This window comes from Solanum dulcamara, chromosome 12 (genome assembly GCF_947179165.1).
Source record: "Solanum dulcamara chromosome 12, daSolDulc1.2, whole genome shotgun sequence".
NCBI classification, from domain to species: Eukaryota; Viridiplantae; Streptophyta; class Magnoliopsida; order Solanales; family Solanaceae; genus Solanum; species Solanum dulcamara.
In genome coordinates this window covers 55,618,995-55,634,280 of record NC_077248.1, presented here as the reverse complement: position 1 = coordinate 55,634,280, position 15,286 = coordinate 55,618,995, and the positions used below count along the sequence as shown (strand labels likewise).

The window sequence follows — 15,286 nt, the reverse complement described above, 5'->3', positions numbered from 1 at the left end:
TTTATTCGACATGCTTGATTTTGATATGATATTGGGTATGGACTAGTTATCTCCATATCATGATATATTAGATTGTTATGCAAAGACCGTGACATTAGCCTATCCCAATTTGCCTAGCTTAGTGTGGAAGGATAATCCGAGTTCGTATCTTAAGGGCTGATATCTTATATTCACACTCATCATTTTTTGGATAAGGGTTGCTTGTCTTATTTGGCTCTTGTACGTGATCTCACTAAGGAGTCCTCTCCTTTAGAGACCATAAGGGTGGTGAGAGAGTTTATGGATGTATTTCCTACAGATTTGCCAGGTGATCCTCTTGACCGTGATATCAATTTTGTGATTGATTTAGAGTCGGGAACCAAGCCTATCTCCATTTCTCCTTATCGGATGACTCCGGCAGAATTAAAGGAGTTGAAGGAACAATTGGAAGATTTGTTGAAGAAGGGGTTTATTCGACTAAGTATATCGCCATAGGGTGCACCAATCTTATTTGTGAAGAAAAAAATTGTACTATGAGGACGTATATCGGCTGTCGACAGTTGAACAAAGTCACCATCAAGAACAAGTATCATTTTCCTCGCATTGATGATTTATTTGATCAGCTTTATGGTGCATCGATATTCTCTAAGATTGATTTGAGGTCGGGTTACCAACAGTTGAGAATTTGAGAATCTGATATCCCGAAGACTATTTTCAGGACTCGTTATGGGCATTATGAGTTTGTGGTTATATCCTTTGGGTTGACTAATGTCCTAGCTACTTTTATGGAGTTGATGAACGAAGTATTCCGACCTTACATGGACTCTTTTGTGATTGTGTTTATTGATGATATCTTGGTTTATTCCAAAAATGAGGCCGATCATGCTAGTCACTTAAGGACCGTACTTCAGAGATTGAGAAAGGAGAAGTTGTATGCAAAATTCACCAAGTGCGAAATTTGGCTAGAGTCTGTTGCATTCTTGGGACCAAGGATGGTATTGTGGTCAATTCGGCCAAGGTTGCAACGGTTCGCGATTGGATTAGGCCTACTTCGATTATCGAGATTCGAAACTTTATTGGGTTGGCAAGCTATTATTGTCGATTTGTTCAAGATTTCTCTTCTATTGCAACCCCATTGACTAGGCTAACTCAAAAGACCGTGGCATTTCAGTGGGCTAATGAATATGAAGCGAGCTTTCAAAAGCTCAAGGAATTACTGATTTCAGCACCTATTCTAGCCTTACCCAAAAAGGGTGTGGCCTTTATTGTATTTTGTGATGCTTCGGCAGTCGATTTGGGTTGTGTATTGATGCAAAAGGGTAGAGTTATAACTTATGCTTCTCGACAGTTAAAGATACATGAGAAGAACTATCCTACTCACGACTTGGAGTTGGCGGCACTGGTATTTGTTCTGAAGTTGTGGAGACACTATCTCTATGGTGTGCATTGTGAGGTCTTTACTGATCACCATAGCCTTAAGTACATCTTTTCTCAGCCAAATGTGAACATGAGGTAGTGTAGGTGGTTGGAGTTATTGAAAGACTATGATATCATCATTCTTTACCATCCAGGCAAAACTAATGTGGTAGCGGATGCCTTGAGTCGCAAAGCATCTAGTACGGGTAGTTAGCCTTCCTTAAGGCAAACGAGAGGCCTTTGGCTTTGGAGGTTCAGTCATTGGCTAGGCAGTTGGTCTGACTTCATATTTCTGCACATTATGGCATTTTGGCCTTTGTGGAGGCTAGGTTTACTTTCATGGATCATACTCATGCACACAAGTTTGATGATAACAAGTTGGGAACCATTTGAGACAGAGTGTTTAGAGGTGGAGCTAAGTTAGCCTCTCTTGATCTGAAGGGAGTTTTGAGGCTTAATGGTCGCATTTGTGTGCCCAAAATTGGTGATTGGGTACGTATGATTATTGGAGGAGGTTCATTGTTCCAAGTATTCTATTCACCCGGATGCAGCAAAGATGTTTCATGACTTGAAACAACATTATTGGTAATGTGGCATGAAGAGAGAAATTGTGGATTTTGTGGCTAAGTGATTAAATTGTCAACAAGTGAAATATGAACATCAAAAATAGGGAGGTCCTATGCAAAAAATGTCAATTCCCAAGTGGAAGTGGGAGCACATCACCGTGGATTTTGTGACTAGATAACCCATGGCATTGGGTAAGTATGACTTTTGTTTGGGTAATTGTGGATCGATTGTCCAAATTTGCTCATTTCCTTCCGATGAAGCAAAGTAGTTAGCGAAGTTCTACCTTCGTGAGATTGTTACGTTGCATCGGGGAATTGAAATGGCCTAACAAAATTAAAACATTCCTCTGGCTTATGCAGCACAAAAGACTCCCAACATCCTCATATCTCAATAGGATAGGAATAAATGTTAATCCTTCCTGTCACTTCTGTAACCACCCAATAGAAGACATTGAACACATTTTCCTTAGATGCCCCCAAGCTATCACCTTCTAGAAAGAGATCCAAACCATGAATACCTCCACTCACAGGTTTAACATCACTAACCTCTCCCAAAATGACTAGACCAATTTTGGGAAAACAATGAAGGGTAAACAATTCAACAATATTCTATCTTAGGGTGGCACCATACCCTTCTGCTTGTGGACCATTTAGCTCCAAAGAAACCATAACCTCTTCAACAAGGAGGAGGAGGAAATTCCCTTCAGAAATGTTTTCAACCAAGCAACAGAATATCACCTCATCGTCAAGAAAAGTTCAACTCCTAACAAGTCCAAAGGCAACCTCCTAGTCAAATGGGAACCACCTGATAGAGGAAGATATAAGCTCAACACTGATGGTGCTGTCAATAATAGCCCAAGGTGTGGAGGATTGGGAGATGTCATCAGAAACCATAAAGGCGAATGGATCATAAAGGCGAATGGATCATGGACTTCACCAATAAGGAAGCCAATGTCACCCCACTCGGCTGAACTTCGAGCCCTTAGACAAGGACTAATTATAACTTTAGCCCTCTAGACATAAATCTAGATTCAACTGAGGTTATTAGTTCACTACAACATGGTTACCCCCCTCTATTACAACTTGATTTATGAATGCAGGTCATTAATAGAGAAGCTGGAAGCACTCCACCAATGCATACATTCAGGGAACAAAATAAGGTGGAGGGTTTGCTTATCAAAGAAGGCCTAAAGTGAACAGCTTTGGAAGATCCAACTTTTGATTGTTCCTCCAATGTTTATGAATAGCACAATCGGGGCAGATATTCTATGAACTATTTATTTGAGAAAAATAAATGTCTCTAATGACCAACAATGGTCATACCACGGCTGAAACATACTCTACTATTGTTGCACACAACAGGCCTTTTATGCTTTAAGTTTTATAATATACATCCTTTGAATCAAAAAAAAAGAATCATCAAAACACACAAACAAGGTCACCTTATACCGATATTAACCAAAGTCAACTTTAACTTAAGAATCTCTAAATTTCTAAATAAGGACATGGAACTCAACTAAAATTTCTGACAAAATGAACCAAACCTTCAACTAAACCAAATACCCCTTCAGACCTAATGGAATCATCAAAACTCAAAAATGACATTTCTAACCTCAAACGTTGTCTAAAATCAAACTTAAGCCTTAACTTTTTTCACATGCCTCTAATGACTCAAAATCAAACCAAAAGTCTTGCAACCCAAACCAATAGTACATATAGACCAAAAACCACATTTCAGAGCTAATGAAACTGTCAGAATTCCAGTACTCAAAACTCCAAATGTTGACTAAAGTCAACCATTTCAACTTTAAAACCTTCAAACCCAAATTTATTTTGAAAACTCAGAACTTTCAGTCCGTTTCCCAAACCAACGATACCAATGGACCAAAAATGATTCGGTGCAACTTTCGAAGAGAAGCAAGACGGTTATTCTTCAAAAAAAATCCAAAAATAACCTTCAAGGTCATTACAATTTGGAGCGGACCAGAAGCTTCAATAAAAAGAAGAGAGATAGAAAGAAAATTGGATCTTGAGTAAATCAACACCATATATTACCAAACAATGCACAGACAGTGAACTGGTTGGGTTAGGGTAAGCATAGTTGATTAGTGATTTACCATAAAAGCAACTGGTGGAAAAAATGAACCCATACCAAATTCTTTTCTTTAAATGATAAACCCCATTCATATCCCCAACAAAGCTTACCCTAACTAGGAGCCAAAAAGTGGGTTTTCCATTGTGCACTTAGCGACTATAATGCTTCAAATCCAGACCAAACTCATACTCTGTTTAGTTTTTTTCTCAGGCTCGTCCAATTCAACCATGCATTCCTACATGACTATATATGCTAAGGATGACTAAACATACTACAATCTGATTCCTTGAGATGGAATAACAAGAATATGCACAAATAATAATAACAACAGACACAGGTTGGTCAAGAATTCTTGCATAACACATCATATTTGTCCACCTTTTTAGCTAATCTTACACAAGTTATATTCTACATCCTAATTGCAAATGTCACTGACCCATTACAAAATGTTACAAAATGGCTCACCATATAATTGTGTGAAGGTACAGTACTAACAGTGGATGTGTGATTTCTATCAAGCTAAAGCATCGGGATATCTACAAACATGCTCTACTGAAACACTTTGGAATAGAATTTTACCATTCTCATGGAACTTGAGTGTATTCTCTTAGTTGATATTCCAATTTCTACATTTGCAATGAACCTTGGCAAGAGCAGCCATGTAATCATCACTCCTGACAATGAATATTAATAAGAAGCTTTTCTTCATGATAAATATATTTCTGAGAGTAAACAAATGAATTCGTGTCTAGCTAAAAGAAAAACCCTTAATCAAAACCTTGATCCATAAGGTGATTGACAAGCAGCAATTAAATGAACCTTAGCTACATCTGGCTCATTCTGGAAAGCAAAAAAAGAATAACAGGTAATCAAGTAAGATGTTGGGAGATCCAGAATTCAAAGCTTAAGTAGAAAATGTAATGGTAATCTTCGGAGTTCCAGTGTTCAAAGCCTAAGTAGAAAAATTAATGGTAATCTTTCTAACTCAGGCCATTCTTATACAAATTAAACCATCACAGATATTCCAAATATTCCAGAAGGCATTATTATCCTAGTAATCCTTGCTCTGCCTCAAATGCCCTTTTTTGGTTTAGAACCCAGATGTACATGGGAAACAACTGATCTTTATCCAAATATAGTTCCATTGAAAAAGAAAATATCACATTGTAAGAGAGTAAAATAATATGCTAATATTCTTTTTGCTTCAACTTCATACTTGCAATCATAGAAAATTAAGTAGTTATGTTTAAAGATCACATGATTATATATACGTATGTGTGGCCACAGCAAAAGATGGTATCTCAGGTTTTGAAATGGTACTTCAGTTACTTGCATAAAAGCCTATCAAAAGCAGCTCTTGCACTTTATGTCTATCAAAGTCGCAACTCTACCTCACTGTTGAGAATAAAAGAGGTATACACAACCTATAAGAAAATATGGAGTGTACAAATTCATTCTTCGAGTAATGCGTACATTGTGAAGGTAAACTGGGTAAAGATAAGCTTAATTACAAATGTTCCAAGAGCAATTTGGAAGAAGAATCACCCATAATGAACATAAGAGATAGGGATTAGTAAAAACCTGTGATTCATAGTACAAGCCAGCATAAAGAGAAGCATAGAAATATTCATTTGGCTGTCCACTTAAAACTGCAGCAACAAGCTACAAAATTAAAATTGTATGTAGTTAGTAAAAATATTCAGACCAACTGAAACTACGACCCAGCTCAAAGCAATATTGTATAGATCATTGGAACAAACTCAGAGACATTTTTAAAATGTAATGCTTCAAAGGAAAAACTGCAATAATTTAGTAACAATCACTAGACTCTCAGTTTTGAAAAGTATCATAAGAAAGGCTGGATTGAAATAAATTTCACCAAGAAGCTCTTCACCAAGCTCAAAGTTTTAAGATATATCATGAACTTTACTGACAGCTTTATGAGTAGGAATATTTTAGGAAAAAATGGATTTTCTAAGTAGAATGTTTCTTAGAAGCATATATTGCTAGAGGAAATCCTGTAGTTCCAAGACCAAGCAGAACTTTGTGTAAGATATTGATCATTAATGTAACTAAGGAAAAATGTCATGGCAGGGCAATGGTAGCTCGTCCATGGTTCTGAGATTTGAATGTTTACCTCCATTAATTATTTGAGATAATCTCAAAAGTTCACTTGATGAAAACAGATTAAACTTTACCAGATTGTAGACTAGTCAAATCATATGCAACATAAAACTTGTCTATGATAGCAACTACAATTAAGTTGTTGATTATAGTTCTTTTAGGTCATTTACAGTATTGAAAGCTCAAGAATAGAGAACTCTGAATGAATGTTATTGGATGCAATAACTCCAAGTCTTTCATCTGGAATGGTGGAAGTGAAGGAATACCAACCACTAGACACTGAAAAAGTTATAAGACGATTTAGCTGGGTTGTTAGCATTATTGCTTCTAATAACTGAAGTAAAGGAGATTGAAGGAGGGGTTGACTCGAAGTATACAAACAAGAGAATGGAACAGAAAACATATTGCCTGTTTTAGTTAGTAATAATCTATGATCTGGGTAAGAATGGAAAAAGCACAAGAACAAACACATTTGAAAATTACCATTAAATAACTGCAATTAACTACTGATATGAATTTAATTTCTTTGTTCTGACAAATAGACCACATTCCACACCTTTTCTGGATCACCACCATCTTTAAACATGTTATAGGATTCTCGCATGACTGGCCGTGGATCTCTACCTACCTGCACTCAGATGCTTAAATTGTTGCAAGGAAGCATACAGTAGAATCACTCAGAGAAATTGGCAATGATATGATGCTTGATCAAATCATTCTACATTTCAAATAATTTCAACCAATTGAAACATCCTCAAGTTGGAAGTATTAAGAAATACTAACTTCAAGTCTCATTTGATAGCCACACTGGGTGATGGAAAATATTTTACTCAGAATCTCTGAAACTTTCTCCACAGTTCTCCAATTGAAAAAAATAAAGTAGAAGCGCCATTACTTATTTAAGTAGAAAGTGGAAAACCTATTCCTATATAAGTTTGACGAAGAGTTCCTATTTAGACTAGTAAATACCAAATCCTAAACAATTTGGATATCCTACTCCAAGTTTGAATTAGTTTTTTATCATTGAATCAAATGCCCAGACATGAAATGCTAAAACCAATCATCAATCCTAAGAAAGGATAAAAGCAGATGTTGTGGTGAATAGTCATTTACCTCAAGATATCTTTTTCTTGCTTCATGAATTCCATACAATTGAGCTTCACAAAGAAAGCACCATATTGACTCCTCCGTGTCATTTGGGTTTTGGGCAACATCTAGACGGAATTGATGTGCACCCTCCTCATACCTAGCTAGAAATAACCAGCTTAAGGCAATGACTGAATTCAAACTATAATTATGATAAGTGAAAAAATAATTACCTATCAAGATAATATAGAGACAACCCCCTTTGCCAAAGATCTGATTACCCAAGTAAAAGATGTGAGTTCATGTCCATCCTTATTGTGATTTCAGCAAACTCATGTTTATATTGCTTTGAGAAAAGATGAATCTTTATTTGATTAGAGAAGAAAATATTATTTGTTCAATTAGTCATCAATGAACTAAGAAGCTCACATGCTTTTTGGCGAGGATCAAGCTGAATTGCCTTGTCGAACTCCACCAAAGACCCTAACACATCGCCCTTCATTATAGAAACAACGTACCTTCAAATCATTTAGTCCAGTAAAATTTTAAGAGAAATCCTACTCCTGACTGACCTGTCTAAAAAGAAGCATTCCCTGTCGAATTGCAGTCACAGCTGAGTTACCACTTGTTAGTGCATCCCAGAGCCCAGAAACAAATAGTCCTCTCGTCAAGGTTGGTACTGCATTGTGATAAGTCTGGATTCTTGACCCAAACAAAACTTTTCCATTTGAGAATCGTTTTTTTTGAAAGGGTTTGATGACCACACAAATGCTGGGTTGCACATAATGGATGTGTGTTACTGCCATTATGGAAAGGAATGGAAAGGAAAGGTAAGAACCTTAAGAGTGAGAAATGACATGATAATAAGGCAACGACAGCTAAAAAAGCTTCTGTCAGTTAGGATGAGTCACAAGGGAAATTGTTTTTCATAAAAGTCGACATTTATGCTTCATATTAAGAGAAAAATTGCAATTTCCTACCTTTTTTCTTTGGTTCTAAAAGATAGTGCTGGCTTTTCCACAGCTATACACGTACTGTCAAATTGGCTGAGCAGTAGCTAGGCAGTGATTTAGAGATATTTCTCAAAGTTCTCATGTAATTTCTACGTTTGCTGTGCTAGATCGTATTCATATGCTACTTAGCTAGCGTTTGGCCACAAATTTCCAAATATTTTTGGCAGGTTATATTTGGGTGAAGTTTCACTATGCATTTGGCCACAAATTTTCCCAAGAATATTTGACTGTTTCAAAAAATATTATTTTCTACCCGTAAATTCTAACAATTATTAAAAATACTCATAAGTTTGTGTTATCATTTTATAATGAACATGTTCCGTTAAAAAAAAACTTTTAACATAATTAATAACATATCAACGAATTGTAACAACAAAATCATATCAACGAATTGACAAGCATAAGCTCATATTTTACCAAACAATTTTTGAGCTAGCCAGTGCTATCACAATGTATTATTAACTAAAATGCACAAATCATCCTTTTGTTAACAAGGATATATTATCCTTAATAAATTTGGTAAGGAAGTTGCATGAATGCTTTAACCAAGCTTAACACTTATCTCATACGAGGATAGTTTGATCAAATCATGTATCAATTAAGCCTCAATTCAAACTAGTTGCCGGATGTGGAAAAAACTAGAATGATTTAAAGACAAGCATATATAGTATTTATTAGATCAATGCAAAAATTTGATCAATCACATAGTCATTTAGATAGATAATTATTAAATTTCTTTCATATGTGCACAAGTATAACTCTATCACAATGGCAAGGGTCACTTTTTAGACGTTAGAACTTCTAAGAAAGAGAGACAACAACAACAACAACCCAGTGAAATCCCACAACATGGGGTCTGGGGAGGGTAGAATGTACGCAGACCTTACTCCTACCAAGGTAGGACGGCTGTTTCCTGGAGACCCTCGGCTCAGTAAAAGCATAAATGCATAAAAAATGTTAGATAAGAATAGAAAATTAAAAGCTTTATGAGAAAAACAACAAACAAATAACAAATAGATAACAAATAAATACAAATAAATAAAGACTAATAACAAATAACGATTAAATAAATAATGAAAGCGTCACAGGTAAAATTGAGTAATCAAAGCATAGAAAGTAATAAATAATAACAGAAATAACAGAAATCAGAAGTCAAAGCGCAAGAGATCGTAATGCACTACTACACCTATGAATAGAGAAGAATAACGAGACTATGAACTAGACTTCTACCCTAATGTGGGTCCTCCACACCCTCCTATCTAAGGTCATGTCCTCCGTAAGCTGTAACTGCGCCATGTCCTGTCTAATCACCTCTCCCCAATACTTCTTCGGCCTACCCCTACCTCTTCTGTAACCATCCATGGCCAGCCTCTCACACCTCCGCACTGGCGCATCTGTGTCTCTCCTCTTCACATGTCCATACCATCTCAGTCGTATTTCCCGCATCTTGTCTTCCACCGAGGCCACTCCTACCTTGTCCCGAATAGCCTCATTTCTAATCCTGTCGCTCCTGGTGTGCCCACACATCCATCTCAGCATTCTCATCTCAGCAACTTTCATCTTTTGAATGTGAGAAGTCTTAACTGGCCAACACTCCGCCCCATACAGCATAGCCGGTCTAACCACCACTTTGTAGAACTTGCCCTTAAGTTTTGGTGGCACATTCTTGTCACATAGCACTCCGGAAGCGAGCCTCCATTTCATCCACCCTACCCCAATACGATGTGTGACATCATCGTCAATCTCCCCGCTGCCTTGCATGATAGACCCAAGATACTTGCAACTACTTCTCTTTTGGATGGCCTGAGCACCAAGCCTAACTTCAACGTCAACCTCCTGAGGTGTCTCACTGAACTTGCACTCTAAGTACTCTGTCTTTGTCCTACTCAACTTAAACCCTTTAGACTCCAAGGTATGTCTCCAATCCTCCAGCTTAGCGTTAACTCCGCGGCGAGTCTCATCGATCAGGACTATGTCATCCGCGAAAAGCATACACCATGGCACCGCACCTTGAATTTGTCGCGTCAATCCATCTATCACCAAGGCAAATAAAAAAGGACTAAGAGCTGATCCTTGATGCAACCCCATCACCACTGGGAAGTGCTCTGAGTCCCCTCCTACTGTCCTTACCCTGGTTTTGGCTCCCTCGTACATGTCCTTGATCACCCTAATGTATGCCATAGGTACACCTTTAGCCTTCAAACATGTCCATAGTATTTCTCTTGGGACTTTATCATAAGCCTTTTCTAGGTCGATGAATACCATATGCAAGTCCCTCTTCCTCTCCCTATGCTGCTCCACCAGTCTCCTCATAAGATGGATGGCTTCTGTAGTTGAGCGTCCCGGCATAAATCCAAACTGGTTCTCTGAAATAGACACGTCTCTCCTCACCCTCATCTCTACCACTCTTTCCCACAGTTTCATAGTATGGCTTAGTAGCTTAATACCTCTATAGTTGTTGCAACTCTGGATATCCCCTTTGTTTTTGTATAGAGGGATCATTATGCTCGACCTCCATTCTTCGGGCATCGTTGCCGTTTTAAAGATGACATTAAATAACCTAGTCAACCACTCCAAACCTACCGAACTCGTGCTCTTCCAAAATTCCCCAGGAATCTCGTCAGGTCCGGTTGCTCTTCCCCAGCGCATCCTACGAACGACACTCTTAACCTCCTCGACCTTAATACTCCTACAATACCCAAAATCGCAATGCCTCTCTGTATGTTCTAAATCTCCCAACACAAAGTCTCTGTCCCCTTCCTCATTCAAGAGTTTATGGAAATAGGACTACCATCTCTGTTTAATGAGGGTCTCGTCTACCAATACTTTTCCATGCTCGTCCTTAATGCACTTCACTTGGTCCACATCGCGTGCCCTTCTCTCCCGCGCCCTGGCTAGCCTGAACAATTTTCTATCCCCACCTTTCTCTTCTAGTTCAGCATAAAGGCGTTCAAAAGCTGTTGTTTTTGCCGTCGAAACCGCCGACTTCGCCTCCTTTCTCGCTATTTTATAAAGTTCCCTATTCGTCCACTTCTCCACCTCATCTGTGCTTTCTATCAACTTTGCGTACGCCATCTTCTTTGCTTCCACCTTTTCTTGTACTTCTCCATTCCACCACCAGTCTCCTCGATGTCGACTACGACTACCAGTCGAGACTCCCAACACTTCCCTTGCCACAGTCCTAATACAACTAGCCGTCCTATCCCACATACTTGTCGCATCCCCATTACTATCCCAGGCCCCCATGGCCTTCAACTTCTCTCCCATCTCCAAGGCATTTGTAGTGGTCAAACTCCTCCATCTGATCCTAGATCGATCATCCCCGACCCTCTTATTCCTCATCATCTTGATCCCTAAATCCATCACCAAAAGCTTATGTCGGGTTGTAAGGTTTTCTATCGGAATGACCTTACAGTCTTTGCACAGACCTCTATCGACCTTCCTCAAGAGTAAAAAGTCTATCTGAGTCTTAGCCACCGAACTATGGAATGTTACCAAGTGGTCTTCCTTCTTTGGGAAACTCGAATTGGCTATGACCAACCCAAAAGCTCTTGCAAATTCCAAAAGTGAAAGACCTCCTACATTTCTGACCCCGTAGCCAAAGCCTCCATGCACATCATCATACCCTCCTGAAATAGACCCGATGTGTCCATTGAAATCCCCTCCCACGAAAAGCTTCTCAGTAGGTGGTATACCTCCTACTAACTCATCCAAATCCTCCCAAAAGCGCCTCTTATCCTCCTCTCTTAAGCCCGCTTGTGGCGCATAAGCACTAATAATGTTGAATGTGCTCCCTTCAACGACCACCTTAATCGACATCATTCTATCGTTGACTCTCCTAACCTCCACTACCTGATCTCTTAGATCATTGTCTACTAAAATGCCTACCCCATTCCTATATTTTGATCTACCTGAAAACCAAAGCTTATACCCGTCTACCTCCCTAGCTTTAGAACCTATCCATTTGGTCTCTTGGACACAAGCTATATTAATCTTTCTCTTCTTTAGAATTTTAACTAGCTCTATGGATTTGCCCGTTAACGTTCCAATATTCCAAGAACCAACTCTCAGTCTAGACGCTCCTTTAACCCACTTACCCCTCCTTACCCTCGTCCCCGACCCCGTCCCTGAATGAGAACATGACCTTAATCTACCATCACTATCTAAAGCCACGAAAATATGTAGGAATTAATAAATTATTCAAAAATCTAAAGATAAGTGTATAAACAAAAATATAGATAAACCGGAGGTACCAACTCCAGTTGAAAAGAACCTGATTCACGCCAGAACACTGTTCACACCGGAAATACTGTTCACACCGGAATACTGTTCACGCCGGATTACTGTTCACGCCGGAAATACTGTTCACGCCGGAAACACTGTTCACGCCGGAAAATGGAAAACCGCGAGACGACGCCGGAAATCAATAGATCTAGGCCAAATCTGAACAGATCTGGAGGTATTCGTTGAAAAACAAGCAAAATGAAAGAAAAGAAAAAGAAAGAAGAAGAAGAAGTAGTGCAGTACGATAGAAATTCTTTTAACCAAAACCTGAAACCAGAAGCAAAAATTGAGAGCAAAGAGTAAATTTCCAGCAGATTTCCAGAAGAGGTGTTACGTTCAGCGAAGGTGGCCGACAACGGCGGATATTTTGTACGGGTAATCGCCGGAGAAGAAAGGAGATCGGCTGCCTCCGGCTAAAGAGTAATTCCGTAAATAACAACCTCAACGTGCTATCATAAGGTAAATTCCACTGATAGTGTCTTCTAAGAAAGAGAGAGTTTTTTAATTTAACCTTACTTTGCTTGAACTATTTTTTGCTGAAAGAAGAAACCTTTTATGTTCAAAATCCAATTTCCTCATTAAGAAAGTAATGACTAAGTAAGAAAAAATTGAACAACCTTAATGTCCTACCAAACGACTCGAAAAAAGAAAGGCAAGTATACTTAGATGGAGTTATCTGTTAACTAATGAGTTATCCAATTCAACGGATAAATTAAGAGAAGACGGTTACTTATGGTTAATGAAAATATTTAAGAGATTAATCTATTACTTAATTATTTTGCGAGTAAATTTAGATTATCAAATGGCATCTGACAAAAGCTATACTGCAAAGACAGAAAGACAAGTTATTAGCAAAACTCATTTGATCAGAATGATAAGATAATGAATGTTGAACCTAAATGTCACGCACACTAAGCTCATCGATCCACCAACTTAAAACTAAAAAGAGAAACAAAAGATAATAATCGAATAACATCCATCCATATCAAAAGAGCAAGCAGGAAAGGAACTCCAGCATCCAAAACATAGATCACATAAATTGGAAAAGATAAACAAACATTCACTACTATATAAAGGTATGATCTTGCACTATCCCTCTCTAGTTTTAAGATGGCAAGATTCATGTCCTCCTTCACCCGCTCCTTTTCAGTAATAGAATAACCTCAGCTCATGTTAAAGTTTGGCGGGCTTAGATTACCAATCCGCTATATGAATCCTATGTCTTCCGCTTTAAAACATAACTTTGCATTCCAAAAGTACATATATCAACCAATCAGCTCTAAACAAAGTATTATAACAAAAGTACACAGACATCGATCAACCAAAACACCTAAACATTCGATTGTGATCTCAATTGTGTTTACACTATAAGCTATCCCGATATAAGATCACATCTTTTCATTTACCTTGAGCAGATGAACACTATAACCCATTCTTGTTAATAAGTTACACTTGCTACTCTCTTGTTTAATGAGCTTTTGGAGCATGTAATCTGCTGGAAACAAGCTAAACTATCATCATCACACTTGCACAGTCTTAGTTACGCATATGAATGGCCACAAAACAAAGGTAAAGAAACTGAAGCATGCCTCTATCTTAAATAGACTCTCTAATTCTTCCCTTGATCAAACTATCCCAAGAAAATCCATTCACACAATTAACAAGAATAAACGCTGGACATGAAAAGACTGTATTGTAACTCGAGCAATCTGACCAAGCAGTCCGTGACCTGTTTGACTACCCAAAAGTTACTCACAATCAAGTCCTAATAGAGCTCGGTTACGCAGACTTCACCGGGTGAACAACTCTCTCAGACAATTTGTCGAACACACTATGTGCAAAATTTTAACCAGACTTTTTGTTAGAATGAGTTAATCAAAATGCCCTCCCAAGATTGGAAATTATAGTTCAAAGAAGCACAATCACATCTCCATCAGCCAACAACATCAAAATTTCAAAAAATTGAACACAAACAACACTCAAGTCGAAAAGCATAAATAACACATTTCTCATTTGCAATATCATCTCTCAGCAGCAGATATCATCTATTCCTTAAATTAGTAACAGAGAATTAAACCTAACAATCCTTGTTTTGAAATTACACTGTGTTAGCGAACTTACACGAGGTTAGAGACGTCATTCCAATCTGCGGGCTGCTGCGACGGTGGAGGGGAACTGCGAAGGTGAGAGAGGGGACTGCGACGATGAGAGACGGCGGAGGGGCTGCGACGGGAAAGAGTTTTGAGAGAGGATTTTGAGGGAAAGGATTTCGAGAGAAAGGGTTTTCGATGAATGAAATGGGTTAAAATGTGCCTGGTCTATCTATACATTCAAAATACTGACCTCAGGAAGTCGTTAGTTTTTTTTTAAAAAAAGAGTTTCAATATACCAACTTCACGAGGTTAGTATTTTTTAAAAACTAGTTTTTCCACAAGTGCGCACATGTACTCCATTTCATCTTTTTACAAATATATATACAAAATATATATACTATTATGATAGTGGATTGTCCACCTAACATAATATTCTATATTAGTGGGGCCTATTCAAAGTGGGCAACTAACCCACTTGGTTTTCTTCTTTTTTGATGGCTATAAAATGCCATCAATTTGGCTCAAAAACATTCATTCGAAAAATTTGCAATTATTCTCTTCTGTTTTATTTTCCTTACTCTTTCCGTCTAATTAATTGTTAAGGTAGTATATTTATAACACGTTATCAGC

The 15,286-nt window shown here is 38.1% G+C and overlaps 1 protein-coding gene across 20 annotated transcripts in view; it reads right to left on the bottom strand.

Moving 5' to 3' along the window:
* Positions 1-14,964, bottom strand: part of LOC129875520 (uncharacterized) — a 41,413-nt gene extending 26,449 nt beyond the window's left edge. For 6 of the 20 annotated variants that reach the window (XM_055950810.1, XM_055950813.1, XM_055950799.1 and 3 more), the window contains exons 1-9: positions 14,685-14,949; positions 7,839-8,065; positions 7,696-7,762; positions 7,500-7,539; positions 7,294-7,426; positions 6,737-6,808; positions 5,638-5,718; positions 4,835-4,896; positions 4,636-4,730 (exon numbers count right to left, since the gene is read on the bottom strand). In XM_055950810.1, coding sequence (XP_055806785.1) covers positions 4,664-4,730; positions 4,835-4,896; positions 5,638-5,718; positions 6,737-6,808; positions 7,294-7,426; positions 7,500-7,539; positions 7,696-7,762; positions 7,839-8,065; positions 14,685-14,703 — 768 coding nt within the window. In that variant the 5' untranslated portion in view covers positions 14,704-14,949 and the 3' untranslated portion in view covers positions 4,636-4,663. Of the gene's footprint in view, positions 1-4,394; positions 4,731-4,834; positions 4,897-5,637; positions 5,719-6,736; positions 6,809-7,293; positions 7,431-7,499; positions 7,540-7,695; positions 7,763-7,838; positions 8,073-14,684 lie in introns of those variants that run through there. The other 14 variants (XM_055950800.1, XM_055950803.1, XM_055950807.1 and 11 more) reach the window with 7 other exon arrangements.
* Between the last annotated feature and the right edge of the window lie 322 nt (positions 14,965-15,286).